Below are 25,824 nucleotides of genomic sequence, written 5' to 3'. Positions count from 1 at the left end.
TGGGTGTGCCTTTTGAAGTCCAGCCATTCTGTTGGTAGCATCCCAGGTTTTCACATCATTTTCTTTCTCTCTCTCTCTTTCTTCACAGTTAACCCTGGCTGATCAAAGATGTGTATTTTCATCTTTGTGGATTAATGACCGCAGTCTGGACGCAGTGCCTACATGTGTTATTTTTTTCTGGGAAGTAGAATAAAAAAAAAAAAAAAATGCTAATCATGGACACAAAATCACAGAAACTGGCTGTCGTCATGAGAACTGGGACTGTCTTTGTCATTTTAACAAGAGGAAAATGAGCAGTATTCATATTAGAGTGAGATTTCATCCGAAAACCTCAGCTCAACACTGGGTGATTAAAGCTGCCTTATTTTATAATCATCATGACAAAAACATGGACATTTTATTCTGTCAGATGGAGTGACTCACATGGATTTGTGTTTGTGAGGTGTTAGGCATGTGTGTGAACATTTGTATATAGGTTTAAGAGGTCTGTCTTTGTATTGTAACACAAAGTGTAGCTCATAGTATATGACTGTTTATTTTTATGGATATCACCAGCCCAATATAGTATATGCTTGTCCTGTAAATTAATACAGTTTTACTGAATGATTATGAGTCTTGATTTGATCCATTACAATATAAGTCAGAATATTGTGAATTGAACAGACACGATGTGTTTTCTTCTTACCATTCATGACTAGTTCAAATAAATTATGTTACTCTGGAAAATGAATAATTCAGGATTTGTCTCAATATATTGCCGTTAAGGATTTGGTGTGAAAGCAGGCTTAAAAAAGCATGACATACAGCATTCAGACTTGTGGCCCTAATGATTAATTTTTTGCCTTGAGGCCTCATTTGAAAGCTTTCATTCTGGATCTCACACAAAAAATTCCCCTTCCAGTATAACATGGATATTGCATCAAAAGCAGCAGATAGGTGGTGAATGAATATATACTGTAGAAATAGAATCAATTTTGAGTTTTTCTGGGTTTTTGAAAGGGAAGAATAGAGGATAACTGGTGTTTGAATATGATTTCTCCACCCAAATCTTCCCGGGTTGCACTGTACCTGATCAGTGAGATCAAGTTTACAATTGAGCACAAATAATGAACTCAGTGTTTGAATGGGCTTGGGGCCACTGCTAGTATTATCATCTCATAGGAGGGCCACTTTAATGTTAAAGTACTACAAGAAAGTACAAGGAAGTGCAGTATAGATTACATGAAAATATTTACGTTACTAATATCATACTTAAAAAGGTAAACAGCTGTTTCTCTGCAGTTTTATATCATTAGTTTATATAATTATTGTCCGTGGCCAAACAACAAATGAAGGTCCGAAACCTGCTCTCTTCTCATCAACACATTTGTGGTTATCTTTGACCTTTGCTATTGTTTTTTTTTTTGTGCCAAATGAAACATTTTTAAAACTAGAATTGTGTTTTATTTAAATTGTATTGAAGGGGTAGCTTAAATTGATATGAAACAACTAGAATTACATTATATTTTTGATATCATGTTGTGGACCTAAGGGAGGGGGATGGACGGACACTCCAGGCTGGCAGTTTGAGAGCCCTGCTGTCTAGTCTGTGCTAGCATCACTAACAATGTCAAAAGATAAACAATACCAAAAAACACAATGAGCATAATGTACAGTCCTTTGCTGCATATCGCTGACTTTAAACCACAGATGTGTTGCATGGAACAGACGTGGAACACTGTAGTTATCCTTTAGAGGTGTTACATCTGACTACAGTGTATTTTAGGACACTTTGATCTACACCAGAATAGGTCCGTCTCTATCTTGCAAGTGCATGTGGAGTGAGTGGGCTTGACTGAAATAAATCTTTCAGAACAGCCTAAAGCCAACTGGCACTCATCATACATAATGTAATGGTTCATCATGTTGCCCATCTGCTAAAATCGTATTTCATACCGCAGGTCTAATCCATTCTCGCTATCAGCTGTGTGACTGTATGTTCTGGTTAAATAACCATGAAACCTGCTGTACCTGCCTGCTGCACCGACCTCAGGTGGCACGCAGCCTTCTCCTGCTGTTTCTCCTCCTCATCGAGAATAAACACTCATTCTGTTATCCCTAGTCTTTTAATTTACATTTCTAAAAAGGGTTGTCTTTGTTTCAGTGCTGGTAAGTACATTCTATCAAATACTGTATATAAGTACACATCTGAGAGCTTTACTTAGGTTATAAAACATGATGCATTGTTTTGAATAAAAATTGTTAATAATACTACTTTTATTTGTAATGGAGTATTTTATACTGCACTGTTGCTACTTTTACTGAGGTAAAGGAACTGAACACTTCCTCCACCACTGTTTCATTGTTATGTTAACTCAAGATAATATAATAAGAATTTATCTGTAACCTCAGGATATTGTAGTGATCATACATGATGTAGCCTACTAATAAATATTTTATCCAGCACATGGTTAAATAGGTTAAACAATTTAACAGTCTGCACTAATGACTATTATATTGCTTTGCTCTGTATTCACTGTTATTCTGCTATCTTTGCTCCTCTGTGTCCTTTGTCAGGCTGGTTTGCTAACTGGCCGGTAAGAGGGTTATTTTTCTTTATTTCTTTAGCTGTGGACAAAGTGGCATTTGCTTATCTGCTCCATTATCTGATCTGTTTTGCTCCATTAGAGCTGTAATGTAAATCACTTAATTTGCTTAAGGACTATAGTTAATTGTACATGAACTTCCATTTTATGCCACTGTGTACATCCACTCCACTTCATTTCAGAGAGAAACTCTGCTTTATTTATTAGGCAAATGTAATCTCTAGTTACTTTGCTGAGTAAGATTTTACATACAAAATATATGAGCAGTTTATAAACCACAACAAGATTTGTTTTTTAGATATTTTTACACCCAAAAGTATAATATAGTTCAAATTGGCTCCAACTCCCCAACCCAGTTTGCTTTGCGTAAAGAATACTTTAATATAATATATTTAATATATAATAATATAATATTTTGAGTACTTGTAAAACTTATTTACAGGACTGCTGTAATGGAGTGTTTTTATGTTATTGTATATCTACTTTTACATAATCAAAGGATTGGTCTATTTTATCCACTACTGCTTGTGGCATAAATGTATTTTTGCTTTGGTTACATACAATAGAAACAATTTAAGAAATGGATACACATTCCTTTTACTCTTCAAATATGTTGGTAAGTAAATTAATTAACAAAAAAAATAAAGGTATAAGTTGAGGCCTTTATTAAAGTTTTTTAATGATAAGCTTGCTGCTGTATGACTAAAAACTATGCAACTACTCTGAAGATTAATTTAATTTCCAGCAAAATTAATCAAATCCACCCAATTTTAAATTACTAATCATGCATTTTACCTCTGTCTGTCTGTCTGTCTGTCTGTCTGTCTGTCTGTCTGTCTCTCACACACACACACGCTCACATGCTCTCTCCATCTGTCTCTCCTCCTCCTTCCTCATATCTAAAAAATTCAATGTGCAGAGTATTGTAAACATCTAACTTTGGAATTTTTCATAAGTGGCAAACCATCAGACAATCTTAAACTTCATATGATCACATTAACACATAGACTACAACATCGAATTTCAGAATCAGCCATTAGTAACAGACCTGTAAGTCAATAAACCAACATAAACAAGTTTCCAGGTCTTGTACTTTCCCCGCAGGTTAGAGTCATACGGTCTGTTGCAACTGCCTATCTTTGACGAATGATGGTGCTGTGACGGGTCCTTGTTTACTCAATAGGTAATGATTAGATTGGGGGATTCTGCTCCCCAAATGACTCAGTAATTTGCTAGTGAACACTGCTGAATCTAATATAAGGAGCAGTCTGGCTGATACTCATTCAACTATAAAACAACAGTAAGTTTATTGTGTTACTCATGTTAATGAATATGATGTGCATGAACTGGAAATGATTTGTGGTTTTATCAGATGTTTTTGGGGGCGAATGGTTGAAGTTTTCTGATGTATATCGTCATTTCTAATTCAGTGTCCTCCCCCTTCTTGTGTCCTAGTAATGAAGTCCTGGTCTGCTCTTGCTTTCCTATGGATGGCTTATTTCTACCAGGGCACTCTGTCCTGCCCAGCACTTTGCAAATGCTACAACAGAAGAGCTGAGGTGGTCTGTAATGAGGTTCCCCTGACAGAGTACCCCTCTGAGGGTCTCTCGAAGAACACCACCATGCTGACCATCCAGTTCACAAACATCACTTCCATCTCCGGGCAGCATCTAAACGCCACGCCCCTGCTGCAAGGACTCCACCTGTACAGCAACCACCTGCAAAGCCTTTCTTCTGATCTTCTCAGAGGCGTTCCTCACCTCAACACTTTGGATCTCACAGGAAACAAACTGTCTGCTCTGCCTGCGAATGTCTTCAGCCACGCCCCGCTCCTCAGCTTGGTGCTGAAGAATAATCAGATTGAAACAGCTGATGCTGAGTGGCTTCCCAATGACAGCAGCCTCACCTGGTTGGATCTATCTGGGAACCAGTTAACGAAGATCCCAGCTGCTCTGCTCCAGAAGCTGCCCCACCTGGAGAATCTGGACCTTTCCAAAAACCATCTGGAGAAGCTTTCTGGAAATCCTCTGGACTTTATGACCAAACTTGAGAGGCTAAACCTGAAACACAACAAGCTAATCACCCTGGATGCAGCTCTATTTCAGAACACCCATAACCTCACCTATTTGTTCGTCACTCGAAATAAGATCAACGAACTCCCCAAAAACCTTTTTCGGGAGCTCACTCAGCTCAGGGTCCTGAGTCTTGATGACAACCAGCTGAGCCACATCCCTGACGGTTTGCTGGACCCTCTGAACTCACTGGATGATGAGGGTCTTGACCTGACTGACAACCCCTGGCGGTGTGATGGGTCCATGGAGTACCTCTGGAGGTGGCTTCAGAAGAACAAGAAGAAGGTCTTCCTGCCAGAGAACATCGTATGTGCAAGACCGCAGTCCCTGGCACAGCGCTCAGTGATGTCACTGACCGAAAGTGAACTAAGGTCTCAGTCTTAACATATCAAATACGGGTTATTATTTGATATGGTAATATACCCAGTTCAGCCTGTCAGAGCTGTCTTACTTTTCAATCAGCATTCTCTTTTGTGTAATGCAAATATATAATTAAATATGATATGATTAAAGAGAGCATTTAAGAGTCTTTCCTTGTACTTTATATGCAGATAAAATGTGTTGAAAAGACTAGTTTTTGACATTTTTGGGATCACGGTTTGCTGTTATCTTTGTTGAGATTTAGATGCAAAGATCAATACCATTGTGTTTCCAGTCTTTATGCTAAGCTTAACGAATCAGCTGCTGGCTATAGTTCCATACTGAATCGACAGACATGAGAGTGTATAACTCTCAGCAAAACAAGCAAATAAGCATATTTCTATAAATTATGAATTATTCTTTCCTAACAGTCTTCAAAAGGAGCAATCCAAACACCACAAATATTTCTGAATCAAATTATTAAATCATATATATCATTCATTCAACTGCTGAAAATAACATTTTTATAATAATATATTACACCATTACATAGAAAAACTTCCTGCAGGAATGTAAAAAAATATTGATTTGTGTGATGCAACATCTGTACTTTTATAAAGTACAGAAGAAAGCTGGTTTGTTTGCTTGGTTTTGTTTGCCTCTTGCAACATTTTGTCCTGACGGATGATTGCTGAGAACAAACCAGGTCCTCGATGAATCACAGAGGGAATTCTGCTGTGCCTTTCAGGTAGGATTATACATTTATGATCCGATGTTCACATTGTAGTTACATTATTACATTTTCTTTATATTCAGTATGAATCTGTCTCTTTATATGTTTCATTTGTACAGTGCTTAAAAGATGAACTTGTGGATACTCCTGACTTTCACTGCACTGGCTGAATGCCTTCACCAAAAAAGAGGCGCCCACTCGTGCCCAGATCACTGCTCCTGTTCCTTTCCACCTTCAGGCGCAGAGGTGGTGTGCAGCCAAAGCTCCCTTACACATTTCCCTTTAAATGGTTTACCCTCCAACACTACTCGACTGTCCATCCAATCCACCATCCTCAGCAGTATTACAGCCAGTCATTTGAGTGTTGTGCCCCTTTTAAACAACCTCCAGCTGTACCACAACAACCTGTCAAGCCTTCCTTCAGATCTACTGAGGGACGTTCCTCATTTGGACACATTGGATCTGACGGGTAATCAGCTGGTTCATCTTCCTCCGAATGTCTTCAGCTGTGCTTCACTTCATGGTCTTGTGCTGAAGAATAATCTGATTGAAAAAGCAGATGCTGAGTGGTTTCCAGACAACAGTAGCCTGACTTGGCTGGACTTGTCCGGAAACCGTTTAACTGGTGTACCCGCTGCTTTGCTTCACAAGCTGCCCAACCTAGAGAGTCTAGACTTGAGTGACAACAATCTGCAGGAACTACAACCTGACGCCCTAAAGAACCTGCACCGCCTCGAGTCACTGAATCTCGCTGGTAACAAATTAAGCTCCCTGAATCCTACAATGTTCACCCACAACCTGAAACTATCCCAGCTGTTTTTTCAGGAAAATCAGCTCCAAGATCTACCAGCGACCCTCCTCCAGGGTCTCCAACATCTTGAGCTTCTGCTGCTAAATCTGAATCAGCTGCAGAATTTACCCTCAGGGCTGCTGGAGAACAGAAAATCCTCTTTCCAGATGATCTTAACAGGAAACCCCTGGGTGTGTGATGAGAGGATGGAGTATCTGTGGAAGTGGCTCACTGTCCATCCTCAAAATGTTTTCTTTTTGGAGGAGGTGACATGTGCAGGGCCTGAAGCTCTTAAACATCGGCAAGTGGTCTCTTTAACTGGCAGTGAGCTCGGACTTCACAAGATTCAAAATTTGTGATGAAAAGAAAAAAAAAAGTGGATCTTTTGCATTTACTTTCTACATTCCACTAAAATGTTATGTCAAATTATAAATCATTTACATATATTTTACTGTATCAAAGGGTAAAATAAAACTTCATGATTCATTCTTTTGTCTAGCACTGCTCCCTTGTGATCTCTCCTTGATCTCTTCATTGCTTGGATGTTGTCCAGCCCACTGGGTGGCGTAAGATACTCAATAAATTTTCTAAGCAATGAACTGAACAGACAGTGCAGCACATTTAAGAACCAATTTACTCGGTAAATCCCAGCCAAAACTGTGTTGCGAATCTTGATGCTAATATATTCTGATTGTATTGATTTTTTTAAAGAACTGTGAGGCACATAATCTCAATGAAAATGGGCATTATTCAAAGTATTGTCAAACCGAATTTTTAAATGATGTTTTAAAAAATAAAGAGCGTAGAAGATCATAATTCAAAAAAGCTGCAATTAAGAAAAGAAAATATCCTTCAGTGGTGTCACAGAATCGCAAGAAATTAAAGTGTTCTCCCGCCCCTTCCTTGATGTGCTTATTAAGATTGTTACGGTGAATGCTTACTCCAGCAGATCTGTCTCACTTGTTGTGGGTTGCATCACAGATTGCAGCATTGTTTCAGTCGTGCCTTTTTGTTTTTAATGATGTTGAGCATGTGGGAGTGTGTGGGCAGTGCAATGGCTGAGTCTTGCAGATGACCTCTTCTGGATGTGTTTAAATATCTCCCTCTCTCTCTTTCTTTAAGTCTCCCTTCCTCATAGGGTATGTATGTGTGTATATCTTCTATATGCCCACACACGCCTGTCCTCCAGCCTTGATCACAGTGAGTGCACCCCAAATGTAAGTTATTACTCTAATAAAATATAAAACATTGCCTTCTTTGGAGGCTGTTACTTATGAAAATTAAACCTTGTTTGTAAATGCTCCCCAAACAGCAGATGGAGAACTTCAGAGTTTTGATGTATTCCACCTCTCTGAATTGTATCCTGGAGGTTAAAGGTTGAGGAAGTGGGTTTTGTTGGTGCGAATCCTAATTCCCTCTTATGAGAATTCTCTCTGGGTGGAAACATCTGTTCTGGGGAAAGTGAACAAAGGCACTCTCCTCTACATTAACAACTGGTGCTTCTCTTTGGGCACGACATTTAATCTCCATCTGCTCCTGCAAACCCTCCAGGTTCTGATGTTTGTAAGTGTCTCACGGTGGGCAGAGCGTTCCTTGGATAAATGAGGATGAGGCCTCCCACTCCTGATCAGTATGGAGGAATGGAGCCTGAACTCTGGCTCGCCGCCATACTGTCAGCTAATGATGAGTGACTTACACTGGAATCTTAAAGGCCACAGCCAAGGTTTTCACGCACTTGAAAATTACTGTGGTCCTTCTGAGTCGGTGTTGTAGTAATGGAGACATGATTGTCTGTGATAGCTGCTCATTAGCACATAATGGAACACTAATTACTTTGAAATTGTTATCATAATCAACTAACAGAAAACTCAGTTCAGTATTTGCTTTATATTATTTTTTGTTTCATGCTTCATTTGAGGTGTAGTTTTTCATAATAATTCAATTTTGTTCCCTTTCTTAAGATTTTTTATGAAATTGTCAATCCACAACTTTTACTTAACCACTACTTGTTAAATAAAAAAGAATTTTAAGAATTAAGAATTTTTTACATTTGAAAGACCTTAATATATTATAAGTTGTTATAAGTTGTTATAGAATAAATTAACCAACAATATAGAAGATGGTTTTCAACCTCATGGAGGAGGAAGCATCTGTAATATTTGTCCTTCTGTAATTAATTAATCAACATATGTATAATAACACTCATAAAAGGGGCATTGCGATTATAATTAAGAACATTTTTCTGGTAATACTTCAAAGTCAAATGTGAAGCAGACATATGCAAAATCAGTACTACTCTCATACCTGTACTTAAAATATAAGGCTTCAGTCAGCAGTCAGTTAGCATAGCTTAGCTTAAAGACCAAAAACAGGGAAACAGCTCATCTGGATGTTTCAAAGGTAACAAAATCCATGTAGCACCCCTAAAGCGCACTAATTAACACATTATCTATTTCAATTCACCAGACTTTTTCTTGGCTGTAACATCCTGTAACATCTCCGCTGGTTGCCTTGCAACTGCTCCCAGCAAAGAAATAGTCCCCCACATAACCCACCACAAAACACCAAACTGGCGTTTTTACACTTTTTGTGCAATGTTTTGTTGATTAGCATTAGTGAGTGTTAGGCGTGCCTGTGGGGAAATGTTGTTACCTGTGTTTGCCCATTTCCAGTATTCATGCTAATGTAGTGGCTTCTAGCTGTGGCCTTATTTAATAAACAAATGTGAAAAAGGTTTCAATCTAATTATCCAATTCTCCTCCAGAAAGGGTATTTCCCAGAATGTCAAACTATTTTTAAAAGCAAGAATTGTAATACTGATTTCCGATTGTAGTATTATACATGGCTTAAGGATCTGAATATTTCTTTCATCGCTTAAAATGAGAGTAAAACATTTTTACTCAGCAGGTTTTACAATTCATTCTTTAACTGTCTCCATTTTAGTGCAGGACGATCGAACCAAAGATTACAGCCTACAGTACAATTAATCACAAAGAAAGAAAATCCCAAGATGAAGAGTCACCTCTAACAAGACACACATTCATTAAGAGACACATCAACCACTTCAACCTTGATATTTCGCAGGTCACCCTCACCTTCTTTCGTTTTGTGTGTTTGAGCTCAGGTGGAAATAAGAAAACTCATCGTGTTAGAGTCATTAAAAGCTTACCTGAAGGTGGGTGAGAGGAGTCACACCGTGGCTGCCTCCAGGAGCTTGAGGCCATTACCATGCAAGCACTTAACAACAGTTATCAACCCTCCCACGCTTTTTACACAAGGTTGACAGCGTTTTGTTTATGCCTAAAACTTGTGCATGTTCAGGACCAGCATGCATTGCAGCCCTCATCCAGCATGTTTTATCAATTTTATCATAAGTGTTTGAAGGTGGTGAGGGGGAAAAAATAGCATGATCCCATGCATTAACCTGCGGCTTCATTCATCATAATCCGTGCATTTTATTAATCTTGTTCCCCTGCTCATAAATCATCGCTTTACTTGACAATATAAACATGGGGAGAGGAATGTGCTGTTGCCTTTGTGCATTATCTCATTATTGGCAAAGAGAACTGAGGCCGCTTCCCGCGACTGTATGATTGGTTGTTGTAAATGGCCTCATGTGCTCTCCAGGGAAATGGGCTATTAGGAGGCTCTTCCTAGATGGACGCCGCGTTTAACACCCTGCCACAAATCTGGGGCGATTTCATTGCGGGAATAAATTTTTTGATGGAGGCTTCCTCGATATCCCCCAGACGTACACATAGTGACCACACAAAAACAAAAAACAAAACAAACAAAAAAAACACATTAACCTTTGAAGAAAGAATCAGATATTTATCCATTAAAATCTCCATCCACATGTAATGATGCAGACAGAAATGGGAGAAATTGTGAAGGAGATCAAAATGATCAAGATGACAGGAACACAAACTTAATGGAAACAGGATAAGGACACAAAACACCAGTGATGACGCATATAAAGACAGGAGATGAAGCATCAGTTTATGGATGTTGCTCTATTTTCTCAGCCAGATGCTTGTTTTTTGGCCTCAGACAGAAAGAAAACCTGATAAGACTGTAGATGAAAGGCTGGAAATTCAGCATGAGTATACCACAGGCAAAGAGGACAGACAAGTCTCAGATTTCTGTTTAAAGGGCTGGTTCACCAAATTACAAAATACATATTTCTTAATTGGTAGTGGTTTATTTATGTATTCTCCTACTGTCCACTACATTTACTGTATGTCATAACTACAATAGTTAATTCGTAGATTCACATTAATAATGCAAATTAGGCAGAAGTCAGGCTCTAATCATACCAAAACTATCCCTATGGATAGATATCACTACCATTAAAATATGTTTTTTGTGGCCAATGTGGGATTAGAGCTATAATATGTAAAATTTCCACATTCAAATGTCTACAAAAACTAGACCTATGTTATATATTTTGTTGAGCTGTGTACTAACATGCACTTTAGAGCTTGGTTGTTTAACCCTATAATTATAATAATACATTTTATTTATGAATGATTTTAGTCATTGGACGTCCAGATCTTAAGTTATCAGAGAGAAAAGTTGAGGTGACGTCAGCAGTAGCTCAGCCAGCAGGACCTCCGGGAAGTCATTTGTCTGACAAACAGTCAGATTTTTAATGTGAAACTGTTCATTTCAGTGTTGCTGCTGGTTTTATTCACCTGCTCTGGTTTGCAGATCATTTTGTCTCCTGGTAAAAACCTCTGGAATGTCTGGATCTTAAATTATCAGTGAAACAAATAAAAAAAACAAGAACTCCTAAACGATGAACACTGAAGGAGTCCTAATCGGGACCTTTTTAGGGAGCTCACTTTTCTACTTGCTTTATGTCAGCATATCTGATACATAATAATCAGTTAATGACACACATATATTACAAACATACATCAATAATACCCTATTTTTTATGTAACACGTGGCAAAAATACCACATTATATATATTATTATAAAGACCCCTCAGCTCATGTCTTATTAAGAGGAGCCAAGCTTTCTCTGGCTCCCCTTTACTTCGCACCCTGCTTATGAATTGACCTTTTCATTTGCATAGAGAAACATTTTATTGTTTCTTCTTTCAAAAGTCTCATTTTCACACCAAACATCATGGAGATCCACATGCAGATAGACACATCTGTGTTTTTCATTACCAAGGAAACAACAGCTCTAATCTTGCACTGACATGCTATAAGCGTCCTTAAAAAAAAAAAAATACTGACAGGTCTTTAACTCCTCCCCCAAACTTCCGCCATTCTCATCTGACTGCACACATCCACTCTCTTTAATTACTATGTAAATATTCCGCTGCAGTGATGCACCGTGTACAGCCTTGATCTGAGGCTTCTGAAGGAGGAAAAAATCTTTCTTGTAGATACTCATCATAATTCCTTTTTTCTTTCCAGGGATGGCAGATTGATCTCCACATTGGCATCCATCTGTAATCACCCACAGTGACCCACGCAGGGGACAAACGGTGCTGAGGGAGTTTAATTACCTCCGAGCACAAAAGACAAGGACACAACATTTCATCACTGATGTCTAAATCTCCTTAATGACTCCTCACATCCCTTGCCATAAGTTTTTATGTCGGCTCACTGACGTTCTTTCGCAGTGAGCTCAAATGGATTATCATCTGGCTCCATCTGTCCAGAGAGGCTTTATGCAGTGCCTATAACAGACCTTTCACCTGTTGTTGGGGCGGTTGGTGCGGAGCCATGCTGACACTTGTTCACAGGATGGAGAAACAAAGTCAAGGCTTCTGAGGGGGAGATCATGTGTCGCTGATGAGCGCGGCTCCCCCAGAAATGTTTCATAGGGGTGGTCAGATGGGGACAATTTTGGGGGCAGCACACCAAAACCAAAAGCCAACTGTTTGTGAGGATGAACTGAGATATAGTAGCAAGAAAACCCTGTAAAGATCTCTGTTTTAGTTTATAATATAAATTATTCAGGAATATCTGTGCATTAATTATGGAGCTAGAACCAATTAGCCTAGCTTAGCATAAAGAATGGGAAACAGCGAGTCTGGCTCTTCTCAATGTTTAAAAATATTCATGCCAGCACCTCTGGGGCTCACTAAGAAGCATGTTGTATCTCATTTAATTTAATCACAAAAAAAAGCTCTAGCTTCATTCTTAAATGAATAGTTCAACATTTTGGGATTCATTATCTGGAGGAGAGTTAGATGAGAAGATATACATTCATGTCTGTATGATAAATATAAGGCTATAGCCCAGCTAAGCACAAAGACTAAAAACAGGGGCAAACAGATGCTCTGCCTGCTCTGTTCAAAGGTAACAAAAACTGCCTGCCAGCACTTCTAAAGCTCACTTATTAAAGCTATATATCATTTGTTACAAAAACTAAAATGTATAATAACAATTTCACAGGCAGTTGTGCAAGTCTCCACTGGTTGCCTGGAACCTTTGGAGGTGCTGTTACCTTTCCAAACTACTACAACTATTCAACTAACTAATGCAGAGACATGAAAGTGGCCTCCTCATCTAACTGTCTGCAAGAAAGCAAATAACTGTATTCACCAAAAGAAACTCAAAAAAACTCCCAATATCTAAAAAAAAAAAAACAGGAAATCTGCATTTGTCAGTATTTAACTGGTGTTACTCCAGCTTTTCTAAATAAATATCTTCCTTTTAAAAATGTTTTTCAGCACACATATCACATCTCTTATGTGTTGCTGTTTTGAAAGCAACAGCCTCGATATAGAGCTCAAAAGTGAGTTTTACTTTAATAGCAGCAATCAGTCTTCTGGGTGTGGCTGTTACATTTTTCATAAGATGGATATTGCATTTTTGAATGAAACTTTCACATTAGCCAGGGGCAGAGACCCAAGGATGTACAATAAAATAACGCAAAGCTGCCACAACTTGACATGTGGAAGATGCATGTTTCAGTAATCCTGTGACAGACATAAACCTCAGGTCCCAGAGGTGGTATAAGTCTGATGACACCTTCACTAAATATTGTTGTGATGTCCTGCAGCCCTAAATTAATTGTAACGATTGCAGCAAGCCACTATGGGACGAGGATGTTCCACTCCATAAAACATCATTGTCTGTGGATGAGATAATCAGCAGTGGCAAGAGCATCAGCGAACAGGTCAGATCAATCACTACGGCTTTGGTCTCTCTAGGCCAATTTCCTTAATTAGATGGTCCATGCATTTATCAGCAGAAGTGACACAAGTCTACTAGACATGGCGGATACAGTGAAATTTGCCTTTTGTAAGCCATTTTTGAAGTGGGGACAGTCAGTGAATGGCATGAAGTGACTGAGAGGGAAGAAAAAAACAACTTGTACTAGACATAAGCAGACCTAGTCCTAGCTTCTTCATTATGCAGGCAGTGGTACACAGGAGAGACGTTTATTTCTTTCATGTGTGCTGTTTATAACCTTCTGATTAAATTCATTTGCTAGAAAAGCCATGCGATGGATGGATAGATTTTTAAACAAACGAAGGCGGCTTTAACAGGCTTTGGCTTTGAACGAGTTATTTGAAGCTGTCAGTGGACACAGCTTTCTAAGCCCAAGTTCATCTGGAGACTGTGTGCCTGGGTGAAATGTGAGGGTTGTTATTTCAGACTGCGGAGGGCTGATCAAAGCAGTCAGCATGTGTAAAGCAGTACTATACGAAACACGTTGTACCGCTGCTAAATGCCAGTTCAAACAACACAACACAATACATTGCAGACTATAACATGAAAACATACACCGGGATTTTAAATCTACATATTCATATTTGCTGAATGAGTGTTCTCTTTACACTGGGGGACTCGTCAGCCTGAAAGACGAACAGTGGAATGTAAAGAAGGGATTTTACTCAGTGAAGTTGGTTTGAACAAAGCCTGACGGGGATATTGCTGCCTCACACTTGTGACCTTCACTACTAGCTGAATTCGTCATTTTTTCTATTTTGAATTTCACTTTCATCTTCAGTGGAACATTTCAAAGGTTTTGTGAGAATTAAATGCTAAGACCAATAAGACCCAGGTATTTCTATGAAGTACAGAGCTGGAGCAAGGAGGTTATTAGCCTATCTTAGCATAAATAGTGTCAGCAGGGGGAGCAGCAGCTAACCTGGCTCTAGCCAAAGTTCCTATCAAAAGCTGACTAATTACCATGCTGTATCTCATTGCTTGAACCTGTACCCATACAGAAACGGAAAACTTACAATTTAGGGAGTCACATAGGGTAACTGTTCATTGACAAACCACCATTTATCCATCCACTCAGCTCTTCTGTGCAGCATCTTTGTGAAGAAGTCACTGTGCCCAGTTGTTCTTCACCATATAATATAGGTAGGTTTTCATTAGTGTATAATCGCCTGAAGACATAGTGTTTTTGTTTTGAGCTGTTTTTATCTACAGAGGGAGCGGATCCAAACCAAACACTGCCTCTATGGTGCTCTATGGTAGTTTCTCCCACATGCTGCACAATGAGCCTTTAACATTTCAGTGGCAAATTATTTTTTTGGCAGTGATTCTTCAATGACCATATATGAAGTTATATCTGTAAACTTCACAGGCCATGCTTATACCACAACTGTATTCTACTCTACAGTACAAATCAACAACCAACCAACTACTGAGTATCAGTTTCAACCTCCCGATTAATGCAAGAGGCTGTATCTAGAGCAAGTGTTCGGTTTGTTTGTTCTGGGCTACTGTAGAAACATGGCAGTTCAACATGGAGGAGGACCCACTACCTAGATAAAAAGGTCTCATTCTAGGGTAATGAAAACACGATGGTTCTCACTTAAAGGAACTTATACACCAATAAATAAATAAAAAAATACCTATAAATATTATATTCTATTACTGGCAATAGATCCTCCTAAATGTTACGCACTGGACCTGGACACTTTTTTCTGAGTGTACCAAATAAACTGGCAACTATAAATACATCAGAAACTAGAAGGTGAGTCAATCATTATTGTAGCAGAACTTACACCATGAATACAAAGAAACACTGTTTTCGCCTTTAATGGGTCTTTCTCTGTTGATCAGTGTCAAAAAAGCCACATTAAATTCCCTTTCATCCAATTTTGTAAGATAACACAATACTTTTATAAGCACTGTAGAATAGCTGAGTTTCAAAATAATACAATTAAAAGGAACAGAACAAACCTATTAACAAGCAATGAGCTATAATATAGCAAACATCTGAATTGCTTGATGTACTCAGGTCCACTGTGCAGGGTAATCAATGACTAATGCTTCCATATATTATAATATTGTATAATGAGACTAAACTAATATAATGAGTTTATACACATTTTGCTCCCCTTCGCTGCATAAAAGATAAATATAATCAGACAGGTATTTACCAGAAGAGAAGATCTAATGCAGGCAATTCCCCTAAGCCTCCTCTATACACAGATACTTGGCTTGTTCTTAGAGCAGCAGAGGGCTGGCTGAGGGCAGGTGTTTCAGTAAGCGTATTGAGTAGGAGCCATCACAGATGTTTTTAGTGAGTTAAGGCCACATCACCTCCTTGAGGCTCAGCATTAAACTGCGATGGCTCAGAATCACCCAGTCTCTATTTCACATAAAAGACACTAATAAAACCCTCAGATAACAACCTGAAAAAAATGAGGCTATAACTCGCCTGCAAAATCTCAAGATACTGAGCTTATGGTCAGACTAGAGGCAGTGTGGAACTCCTGATACACGCTTTCTCTTTTATATTCTCAAGCTAATGTTTTTTTCTGGAAACTGGGGAAACATCAATCACGGTTTAATTTTGCGCTCAGGAGCCTCAGCCTAAATATTTGTTTTCATTATTTGAAAAGATAAAAGGTAATAAACTACTACTGCAATCTACTATGCTCATTGCTGATTTATATTAAATGGTGAGTTCTCACACACACAGTATCAGTACACCCATAACTATAACTCAGTATTCTCCCGCTGTTGTGTTCATGGCAGAAACTTAGTGTTTGCAAACCCTTATTCACTTCTCTGCTGGAGCAAAAGCTTTGCATCAGACCGTGTCTCTATTAGTCCCTCTGATGAAAAAGAAACTGGCTCACCAGTGAGAGCTATTTTCCAGACAAATCACTTTTCTCATATTGCATCTGCAGTTATATTTTCCTTTTCCTTTTTTATAAGTCCAGGGTAATGTACTAGCAAATAGCAGAAGGCTGCATTTCATCTTCGCCGGTCAGTATTTAGGTTGCAGGAGCACGACTGTATTGATTTAATCGTTTAACACTTTCCATGGACATATTGAAAGGCTTTGGCATAGTCAGCTGCAAGACCATTTAGTAATGCATCTGAAACAATACATTGATCTGGCACAAGCTGTGGGATTTTTCAAATTAAAGAGTATTGTTTTTTTATACATTTTCCCAGCTATTTCTGATCTGTGTTCTTGTAAACCCACAAGGGCAGACGTGATGATTTTGCAAAAGAACTTTCATCAAGATAAAAGAATTGGAAGAAGTGATAAGGTTAGGGGAAAAAGAAGATATGGAAATAACTTTTGCAGACGGGTTGAGTGGCTTAAGTGCATCATCCTATTCTGCTATTTTGTAGAAGGTCATATTTAATCTATGTAATTATTGTCATGCAATTTTATGCAGCTCTCTGCCTGAATCAAAGTGCCCCAGGGTGCGCCTACGCAGTGTTTTAAACATTCCTGTTGAAAAAATGAAACTCATTTGACACACAATAATGCTCCAGGAGCATGTTTTCCCTTTTCCCTCTCCTGCAGCTGAAAATATCTCTCAAACAGAGATAGTGCTTGGAGGGCTGGGCTGTTAAGCCATGGCATTATACACACACATTCCTATTCAAATGTGTTTGACCATCTTCTGCAGGATATGAATCCGTTAAAATATCCCATTTGTACCATTTGAGAGCAGACATTATCTGCTTTTAGAGGCATTCAAACATCATCACCATTATGTCTTTTAGTGTGGTCTTGAGTGCAATATCTTATCCATGATGTTTGAATGCCTCTTTTCTGTCGTTGTTTTTTTTTTCTTCTGTCTTTCTTTCTTAACTTTTACCCTATTTTTAACATACTTGTAGTCTGATATCTTCGCACTATATCTAATGTCTCGGTCTACAACTTTCCTTAAAGATCCTCGTCAGACTAGTATTAAGACATGTTGCTTGGATCAATAATGTGTGTTTGATATGTTTTTTCAATGAAAAAAGAATAATAATAATAATTTTCACATTGAAATTAAAAAGATATCTGCTCCTTCTACCAAATTAAATATGACATAAAATATAATGTTCCTGCTGGACACACGCTTACTCCTTCACTCCTACAGTGTAAAGTCCATTCTCAGTGTATTTGCACTGGTGGCTTCAAGTTGCATACTAGACCAGGGTCGACTTCCAAATTATTTGTGATGTCACAAATAATGCTATGAGCCCCCCAAAAAAAAAATCAAACAGAGGACTTCCACAGATTCATTTGAAAACATCCTTCTAGGGTCAAACTCTGCACATACATCATTCTGCACAGTGACGCTCAAACATATAACTGTAGGAACAAGAAGTAAAACATTTTTTAATGGACTTTAATAGTTAAAGATATACTCTCAGACACTATGGACATTTAGATTGGAAAGGAAACTGGACAGCAATCATTTTATATCACAACCACTTTTTTACAGTTGAGACACATTCATGAAACAACAACAAAGAAACAGCTGTTTAGGGACACACATGCACAACTCAATTAGCCTGAGTTTGTCTTGAACTTCCATTTGTCTGTACCGTTTATATACAGCGTGCCAAACAGGGATTTCCCTATTTTTAGACAAGAGATCTGAGTTGAATAAGATCCCTGTCCTAAAGGTCGAGGGAGACGGGAACAGGCAGAGGGGAGCGGGATCTTGTGCTGTCATCAAAATGGTTGTGTGTAACTTGATACCAATACGCCATTATGTCGCCAGAAAACAATCAGAGCTGTAAGTCAGCTGGAGGGGACACGTGAGATTCAGGAATCCCTTTGATTAAAACACACTCAAACGCATTGGTTGTACGATAGTGTGCAATCTACTATCTGAGGGTTCAGGCAGAATGTCATACTGCATTTATTTATCCTACAAGCATGATCCATGATTTAATACATTATAAAATATGGAAGTGCACACACAGCACTATGGTATTGAAGCAAACATTGCATTGCTACATAGACTTTGCCTTGTTAATTATTCTTCTCCACCCTCACTGCATGTTGGCTTAGCTGTGGAATGAAATGTCAGCATCTTAGAAATAAAACAGGAAAGTAATTTAACTGTCAGCTAAAGAATTCGAAAAACTTTCCCCAAGCAAACACCTACGCAGATTGTGATCCTTTCCGTCTGTTTAGAGCATTTTTAGAAAAATCTGTGTTGCACATACACACGCATAGGCAACTTTCTCTTCAAAGTCGAATGAGTCAGTGAACACCCAGAACAAATGTGTTGATTTAGTAACAACAACCATAGCTAGCTGGAAATTCTCACAAAAAAATTGACTATTTATGTCAAGGGTAATGAGCACAATTTTTAAATAAATGCTCAGGAATACCTCTTTTCTTAAACACCCACTGAATGCCACAGATGACCAACATGTGGGTGTAAAAATTGGTGATTAGCCAGCAGATCACGGCAGGTTACTGTAGAGTGGATCACACATGGCTGTGGGTATAGGGGTGTAGCAGCTTGTGTATGTGTGCACGCAATTATTTGTGTACACACTTGTGGGTAGGCGGCGAAGAGGAGGGGGAATGTTTGTATAGGCCAGTGTGTGTGTGTGCTTGTAAATCTAAATTTGAACGTGAACGTGAAGGTGTATGTGTATTTGCATGTGCATCTGCTGGAGGAACATTGTTCCATTACACAATGCTCGCCTTTGACATTCCAGCTCCACCTGTCAGTGTGTACAAAGGCCTTTCTCCAGGCTTTGACATGTGTGAATCTGCTGCTGGCCAGGAGAGATAGCCGAGTCCAGTCTAGGACACGAGTGGGTGGACAACCTGCAGTCCTGCCTGACCTCCTCCATGATCTTTCTCTCAGGCTGCATAACTAAGACTAGAGCTCAGTCGAAAACATTACTGAAGAGGAATCTAATACTGGATCAGTGCCCTCTTACTAATCAAACAAACTGACATCTTGTCCCAGTGATTGATGCAGACACCACGTCAGTACGGCAGCAGTAAGATGTATCATCCTTCTTCAATCCATTAACATTTGTTGGTGATGTAATGATCACAGTACTTCAATTTTTACATTTTTGCCTTTAATTCAGGCCAAACAGTGTTTTTTGTTTTTTAAAGATACCCAAACCAATGTAAAATCTGAATTTTTTAAGTCCAGCATAAAAAATTGTGTTTATATATGTGTGTTAATAATGTGTTTGTCTGTTACGGTTTTCAAAATGTTAAAATGTTTTGTACCAAAAACTGAGGTTGGAGCAAAGGTTACAGTTACAGTTAACACTATGTGGACATTTAGGTGTCCCTCCCTGGAATTATCTCCCTGCTGCATCTTTCCCCATCCCCTCCAGTTGCTGCCTGATAATAATTAACAAAATGTGTTGTTATTATTAGTAGTAGTTAGCATCCTAATAATAAAATATTTTCTAATTTAAAAGAAGTTTAGAACTTGGCACAATATGATTGGCCAGAACCGACCAACAGGAACCTTCCATTTGACGCATTTGACTGGTGATGTCTGAAGTTGAGTTCTGTGGAGGAATGTCAGAAACAAAAGGTTGGGAACCATTTTCGGCTAATGAGGGAAAAAACAGAAGTAGATTCAGTTACACAGTTGAATCCACATTAGAGCTGAGGGCAAATATATCTGACCGTTTTCAACTGCACCATATCATTTTCAGGCTACACCTGCTGCTATTAATGCCCTGCTCTTCTTATTTATTTGCCCAGTTTTAGTAATGTGTGTCAAGACATTATGCTCATTTCATAAAATCACAAAATAAGACTGGGCACAAGAACACAATCTTGACATAAATCATTCCTCCAGGATGCAAAAAAAATGACATCTGAGAAATGACATTTGAATTAAATATGTCAGTTTTTAATTATAGCTTCCCTATTGTGCAAACTAATAGTTTCCGAGGATTGTTCCATTCGTGCAGCAAGTTCCATGTCAATCAGACTAATGGTGTAGGAGTTGAGACCTTTCAAACTGTGAAAATGCAACCTTTAAATACAGAGCCCATTAAGCCAATTTAGAGTGGAAAAAATATATCGTCCTTTCATCAGTTTCACCAAATGAGAGCAGTAATGCATTAAGACAGAAGCAGGCACTGCCCTAATAATACTCTTACACCTTCTGTTTATGTTGATAACCTGCTAGCATGATAATGCGTGATGAATTAAAAAAAAAAACTCCTTATTATTTATATTTTTTATTCATACTTTAATCACAGTTCCTTTCCTTCCACTCAGATTTTCAGGTTAACTAACCTGCAGTCTAAAACACATGTTTTTTTTATAAGTTTAGTAACTTAACCACTGGGATTATATTTGTTTAACCTCCAGCCTGTTGCTCCTTCCTCCTCGTCCCATAACTTGGTGTTCAAGTTATTCCACCAAGCCTCCAGGGAGGAGGCAGAGTGGTGACGGCTGCTGCAAAATTTAAACCCATTATAGGAACATGTCCTGCAGCCAAGGAAGCTTCAGAGGTCCTGGTGTCGGTTACATGATCCTATCTGATCGCAGTCACCGCTTTTAACATTCCTGCACCGTAGAGGAGTTTTATATCTGACATATTACCTCACAATCATACAGTGTCAAGTACACAAATTTACACTGATGCCAAGAAGATCATAGGCAGAACCAGAGTTGCACAGCCTTGATCATATGTTGCTTTTATAGTCTCTTCCAAAACCATCACTGTTCTCTTGTGTACCTTTAATGTCTCACTGGGAAATGTATGGCACTATAAGTACCTATCTAGTTTTGTTGTGATGCCTGTACACTATTAATTACCCTATTATTTATCTTCTCCTCCTGGAGGAGCTACCAGTCTTTGTTATTTAAAAAAAACAAACATCCATTTTGATACATATTTCTGCTCAGAGAAAGAAGCTACAGTGCAGTCTACAGTATGAGTGTGAGGATTGAGAATGGGGGTGTTATATAAGAAGCCTACATGGGGGAATCAGTGTACTGGCTGTTCAAACAGAACCCCTCAGCCTACAGGGAGTTACTGCGCAAAGGCACAGCTCATCAAGTCAATATCTCACACACATGTCCCTATAATAGGCACAATTCCTCAAATGCATTTAAGGTCCTTGGAGAGCATTACTGCGGCCCTATTATTTTTACAAGGCTATTTACAAGCATGTCTCCATTGACCCTGAATTGAACGGGTGTTTGAATAAGTCAAAAATGAATAATTCATTTGATTTTTTTTTGTTGTTGTTGTTTATCTTTTCTTTTCTTTTTTTTTTCTTTTTTGCAGTTTTCAAATGATGCGATGTCTTCAGTGTTCATGAGATGAAATATTCAGTGGCCTCCGCTGTGCTCTCAAAGCTTGTGTCCATGCTGGGGGTCTGGATCCCCGCCCCTCCCCTGGGATCCTTCAGTAAGGGGATGTATGTGTCGCTGTGACAGGAGCGCATGGCGTTGTCCCAGACCCCTGCACCGCAAACATGTTTATGGGCGCCGGGTGCAGCCTCTTGTTCGCCGTCGCCGGAGCGCAGCGCCATCAGTTCAATCTCATGCTTGGCCGCAGTCTCCAGCACCTGTTGCTTGTTGTAGAACAGGACAAAATTGTTGATGATAGGGTGTATAGGCAGCGCTATGGCGATCACCCCGCACAGAAAGCTGATGGCCGCGTTGCACCGACCTAAAGTGGTCTTGGGGTAGACGTCTCCATAGCCCACCGTGGTCATGGTGATCACAGCCCACCAGAACGACTGCGGGATGCTGGTGAACAAGGTGTCCGGGTGGCTCTGCTCCATGGTGTAGCCCAATGCGGAGAAAAGGAAGACCCCCACGCCCATATACATGAGGAGAAGTCCGAGCTCTTTGAAGCTGCTCTTCAGGGCAGATGTGAGGGTCTGGAGACCAGAGGAATGCCGTGCCAGCTTGAAAATGCGCGCAATGCGCATTATGCGTAAAGCCTGCACCGCTTGCTGCACGTTAGCCAGCTCCATCATTCCTGCGCCGAAGGAGGTCAGAATCAGCACCACGAAGAAGGGCATTATCGCCATGAAGTCGATGATGTTCATGAAAGACAGGACGAATTTGATTTTATTTGGAGAGGAGATCAGACGCAGGAGGTATTCAACAGTGAACCAGAGGATGCACATCGTCTCGATGACCTCCAGAGTTGGGTGCTCCGAGAGGTTACCCTCCGCGTCCTCCACCTGCAGGTCGGGGATGGTCCCGACACACATCACCACGGAGGAGACGAGGATGAAGATGAAAGAAACTATAGCGATTATGTGCGCAGGCATCGAGGACTCCGGCTTCTCCATCAGCCTCCAGAGGCACATCTGAAAGCGCTGCCAGCCTTCTGCAGACGGATCTCCCTCCCGGTCCACCAGGATAGTTCTCACTTTCTCTGCAATCTCTGCAAGTTCATCCTCTACCTCCTTCAGGTGGCATTTACAACAGTCATCCAAAAAATCAGAGCCGATTTTCCAGAACTCCATCTCCTTCATGAAACAAATTGGACAAATGCCTCGTTTCATGTGAATCTCTCCATAATAGTACAGTTCAATTATACACTTAAATGCTTCGGGGTCTCTGTCAAAATAAAATTCTCCAGTGTCAGGGTCGTAGTCGTCACATAGTAAAGATATTTCTTCAGAAGATTTAAGTGAACAGTCCACCAGTTCTGCCAGCCGGGTGTCCGGGAAGCGATTCAACACGTCCTCGTATAACACCTGTTTCACTCCGCCTATGTTAACTACAATCTCTGTCTCTTCACTGGCTTCAGAGCCATTGCAGTCTGCATACCGCGTCCTTTGGATCCCCCACATTGTGTTGACAACAAGTCCGCAACACAAAAAAAATTACAAAAGTGTGTACTGTAGTAAACGCAAGTCACCATAAGCTCTGGCGCTGTGCGTAAAACCTCCTAAATTTTCTAATCTCTGCGTTTTAGTTGAAGAAAATAATAAATGTTTGCTCAGAGGTGACTGCAGCGTCAAGTCTTCAACACAGCCGTGTTTGGCAGTGAACAGTGCGCCTGTGCGCTCTGAGAAAGTTGGCGTTGAAGTGCGCGTAATGTCAAGTACGCCACGATCAAACCACAGGACTTCCGGGCATAACTTTCAAAACAAAACTCTTTCTGATCAAGTTTGTTTTTGCCACCAAACACGCTGTTAATGCAAATTGAGCCAGTTTTTCGTAGCTCAATATTATCCAGCAGTTAAAAAAAAAAACACTTAATGTCTGACCTCTGTTAATACCACACGCACTGCCAACCTTTCTTTTGTAACATTTATTCCAGTCGTTTTCATTCACTCTGCTGCTCACACACTAACACACCTGCCTCACCAACCTTGTGATGAATTAATGTAGATAAAAAACTGAAGAACAAACTTAAGAACTGAATTGCTTGAGTTTTACAGTAGTCAAAGGTCTTTATGTGAGGCAAAAAAGCAGGAAAACAACTGTACAAATACAAACAAACTTAATAAGACAAACTAAATAATAATTTAAATATCATAATAAATGAATAGCATTGAAATTATTTGTATCAAAAGGGAAAAAATATTTGTAGGCTCATTGAAAAATACTGGCTAACTTATCTAAATAAAGAACATGATATGTTTTTAAAAATGACTAATGAGATATATTTCAGGCCCTGTGAATCCGTCATTTTAAGTAACAATATAAAGTATCACAGCCACAGACATTACAATGCTTTTATTTTTAAAGCTGTCTGCTGTTTCCGGCGGCGCTCTGTCTGTCTGTGGTTGTTTTGACGCAGCGCAGTGCAGCCAGGCGCAGCACATCATAAATCTCAGCGGCATGTAATGAATTGTGAAGTAGCAAACAGGGAAATCAGACACACGCACTCCGCTGGCTTTCTGATGGCAGCTGGAAGAATCAACAACCAGTTAAAGGTCATCGATTAACAGAAGGCATCACACCAGCAATTAAATTATCCTTCTTTCTTTTTTTTTTTAGAACAACAGTCTGTAAAATGTTTTCCAATATCCCAACCTAGACGCATTATCTATCATCCATTTTGAATGTATTATTAGCTATCACCAAATAACCCAGAAGGAAAAGAATCAGTGTTTTTCTTGGATTATTGTTTCATTAATGAGGCCTATTATTTGTTCTTATGTCTCACAGTGTATTTTTTCCACTTAACTTGCAGCTCATGTATCATGTTTGTCAGAAACTTGGAAATAGAATTTAGTATTAGACATTAAAAGCGTGACAAAAATAACAAATTACCATAAAGTTCCGACAGTAAAAGCTACATCATACGGTGGTTTAGGGATGTCAAGTCATGGTGATGTTTGGGAATTAAAGGTGCAAATGTCATCAGTGGGAGATTTACACAAATCTGTTTTCTTTGGCTACTTTCAAATATAAATTTGCACTCTTGAGTTGAACTGAGCAGTTCTGCAGTAGCCCACGCTGAATTATTGATTGGCAGACAGACTGACAGGATCTCAGCAGGAGTTTGCCTTGTTGTTTGTCTCCACCTAGTGACAACACCTTCACAATACAGGAGCCTAAAGGTTTTTCTAAATATTGGTGCAAACCGCTGAGGATTGGAAGTCATTAATATGTGAAAAAAAAATAAAAAAAAATAAAAACAATGTAGAAAGAAGTTCTGTGTGAATGAAGCATTAAACTAAATCTGAAGTAAAACCTGCAATGCAGCGGATTCAAGCCAAACTTTGGTGAAGTACCTTCGTTATTTTCCTACAAGATCAAAATGGAAAAACAAACATCAAGTTATTCTTTCACTGATGGATGAGTAATTTCAGGATTACAAGAACTGTATTGACTTGAGTTAATAGTAACCTATTAAACTTCACACATTCTTCTAAACACATGCACATTTTGTTATCAGTTATAGTTATCAGTGGTGGCTTGTGATCAAATTCACAAGTACAACTGTTCTTATAGGTATTACATGAGTATTTCCATTCCCTTTACACTGCTGCTACACTATCTAAGAGGGCAATGTTGCACATTTTACTCCAATCACTGCAGTTATTCCACTGCTGAAGTTTCCAGTTACTTTGCAAGTTAAGATGATGAGTTTATAAAATATGATGTTAATGATTAAA

The 25,824-nt window shown here is 39.2% G+C and overlaps 4 protein-coding genes across 6 annotated transcripts in view; 3 read left to right on the top strand and 1 right to left on the bottom strand.

The window, feature by feature from the left end:
• rock2b (rho-associated, coiled-coil containing protein kinase 2b) overlaps window positions 1–2,094 on the top strand; it is a 32,584-nt gene extending 30,490 nt beyond the window's left edge. For all 3 annotated transcript variants that reach the window (XM_051408169.1, XM_051408171.1, XM_051408170.1), the window contains one exon: window positions 89–2,094. Coding sequence is in view for 1 of the 3 variants with exons in the window: in XM_051408170.1 (XP_051264130.1) it covers window positions 89–92 (4 nt within the window). In the remaining 2 variants the exon portion in view is untranslated. The remainder of the gene's footprint in view (window positions 1–88) is intronic.
• Window positions 2,095–3,717: 1,623 nt separating this feature from the next.
• LOC127367924 (leucine-rich alpha-2-glycoprotein-like) lies at window positions 3,718–5,169 on the top strand. The gene is made up of 2 exons (XM_051408176.1): window positions 3,718–3,885; window positions 4,041–5,169. Exon 2 carries the CDS (start codon window positions 4,043–4,045, stop codon window positions 5,039–5,041), a length of 999 nt encoding a protein of 332 aa, XP_051264136.1. The 5' UTR covers window positions 3,718–3,885; window positions 4,041–4,042; the 3' UTR covers window positions 5,042–5,169.
• Window positions 5,170–5,314: 145 nt separating this feature from the next.
• LOC127367923 (leucine-rich alpha-2-glycoprotein-like) lies at window positions 5,315–7,038 on the top strand. The gene is made up of 2 exons (XM_051408175.1): window positions 5,315–5,765; window positions 5,870–7,038. Exon 2 carries the CDS (start codon window positions 5,880–5,882, stop codon window positions 6,897–6,899), a length of 1,020 nt encoding a protein of 339 aa, XP_051264135.1. The 5' UTR covers window positions 5,315–5,765; window positions 5,870–5,879; the 3' UTR covers window positions 6,900–7,038.
• Window positions 7,039–18,103: 11,065 nt separating this feature from the next.
• On the bottom strand, window positions 18,104–23,742 carry LOC127368631 (potassium voltage-gated channel subfamily F member 1-like). Its single transcript, XM_051409622.1, has one exon. It carries the CDS (start codon window positions 23,542–23,544, stop codon window positions 22,045–22,047), a length of 1,500 nt encoding a protein of 499 aa, XP_051265582.1. The 5' UTR covers window positions 23,545–23,742; the 3' UTR covers window positions 18,104–22,044.
• Between the last annotated feature and the right edge of the window lie 2,082 nt (window positions 23,743–25,824).

Source organism: Dicentrarchus labrax, unplaced genomic scaffold (assembly GCF_905237075.1).
Source record: "Dicentrarchus labrax unplaced genomic scaffold, dlabrax2021, whole genome shotgun sequence".
Classification (NCBI taxonomy): domain Eukaryota; kingdom Metazoa; phylum Chordata; class Actinopteri; family Moronidae; genus Dicentrarchus; species Dicentrarchus labrax.
This window is presented reverse-complemented; position numbering and strand designations above follow the sequence as displayed.

Coding starts and splice junctions, on each gene's coding strand:
- LOC127367924 (XM_051408176.1), top strand. CDS start 4,043: ATGAAGTCCTGGTCTGCTCTTGCTTTCCTATGGATGGCTTATTTCTAC.
- LOC127367923 (XM_051408175.1), top strand. CDS start 5,880: ATGAACTTGTGGATACTCCTGACTTTCACTGCACTGGCTGAATGCCTT.
- LOC127368631 (XM_051409622.1), bottom strand. CDS start 23,544: ATGTGGGGGATCCAAAGGACGCGGTATGCAGACTGCAATGGCTCTGAA.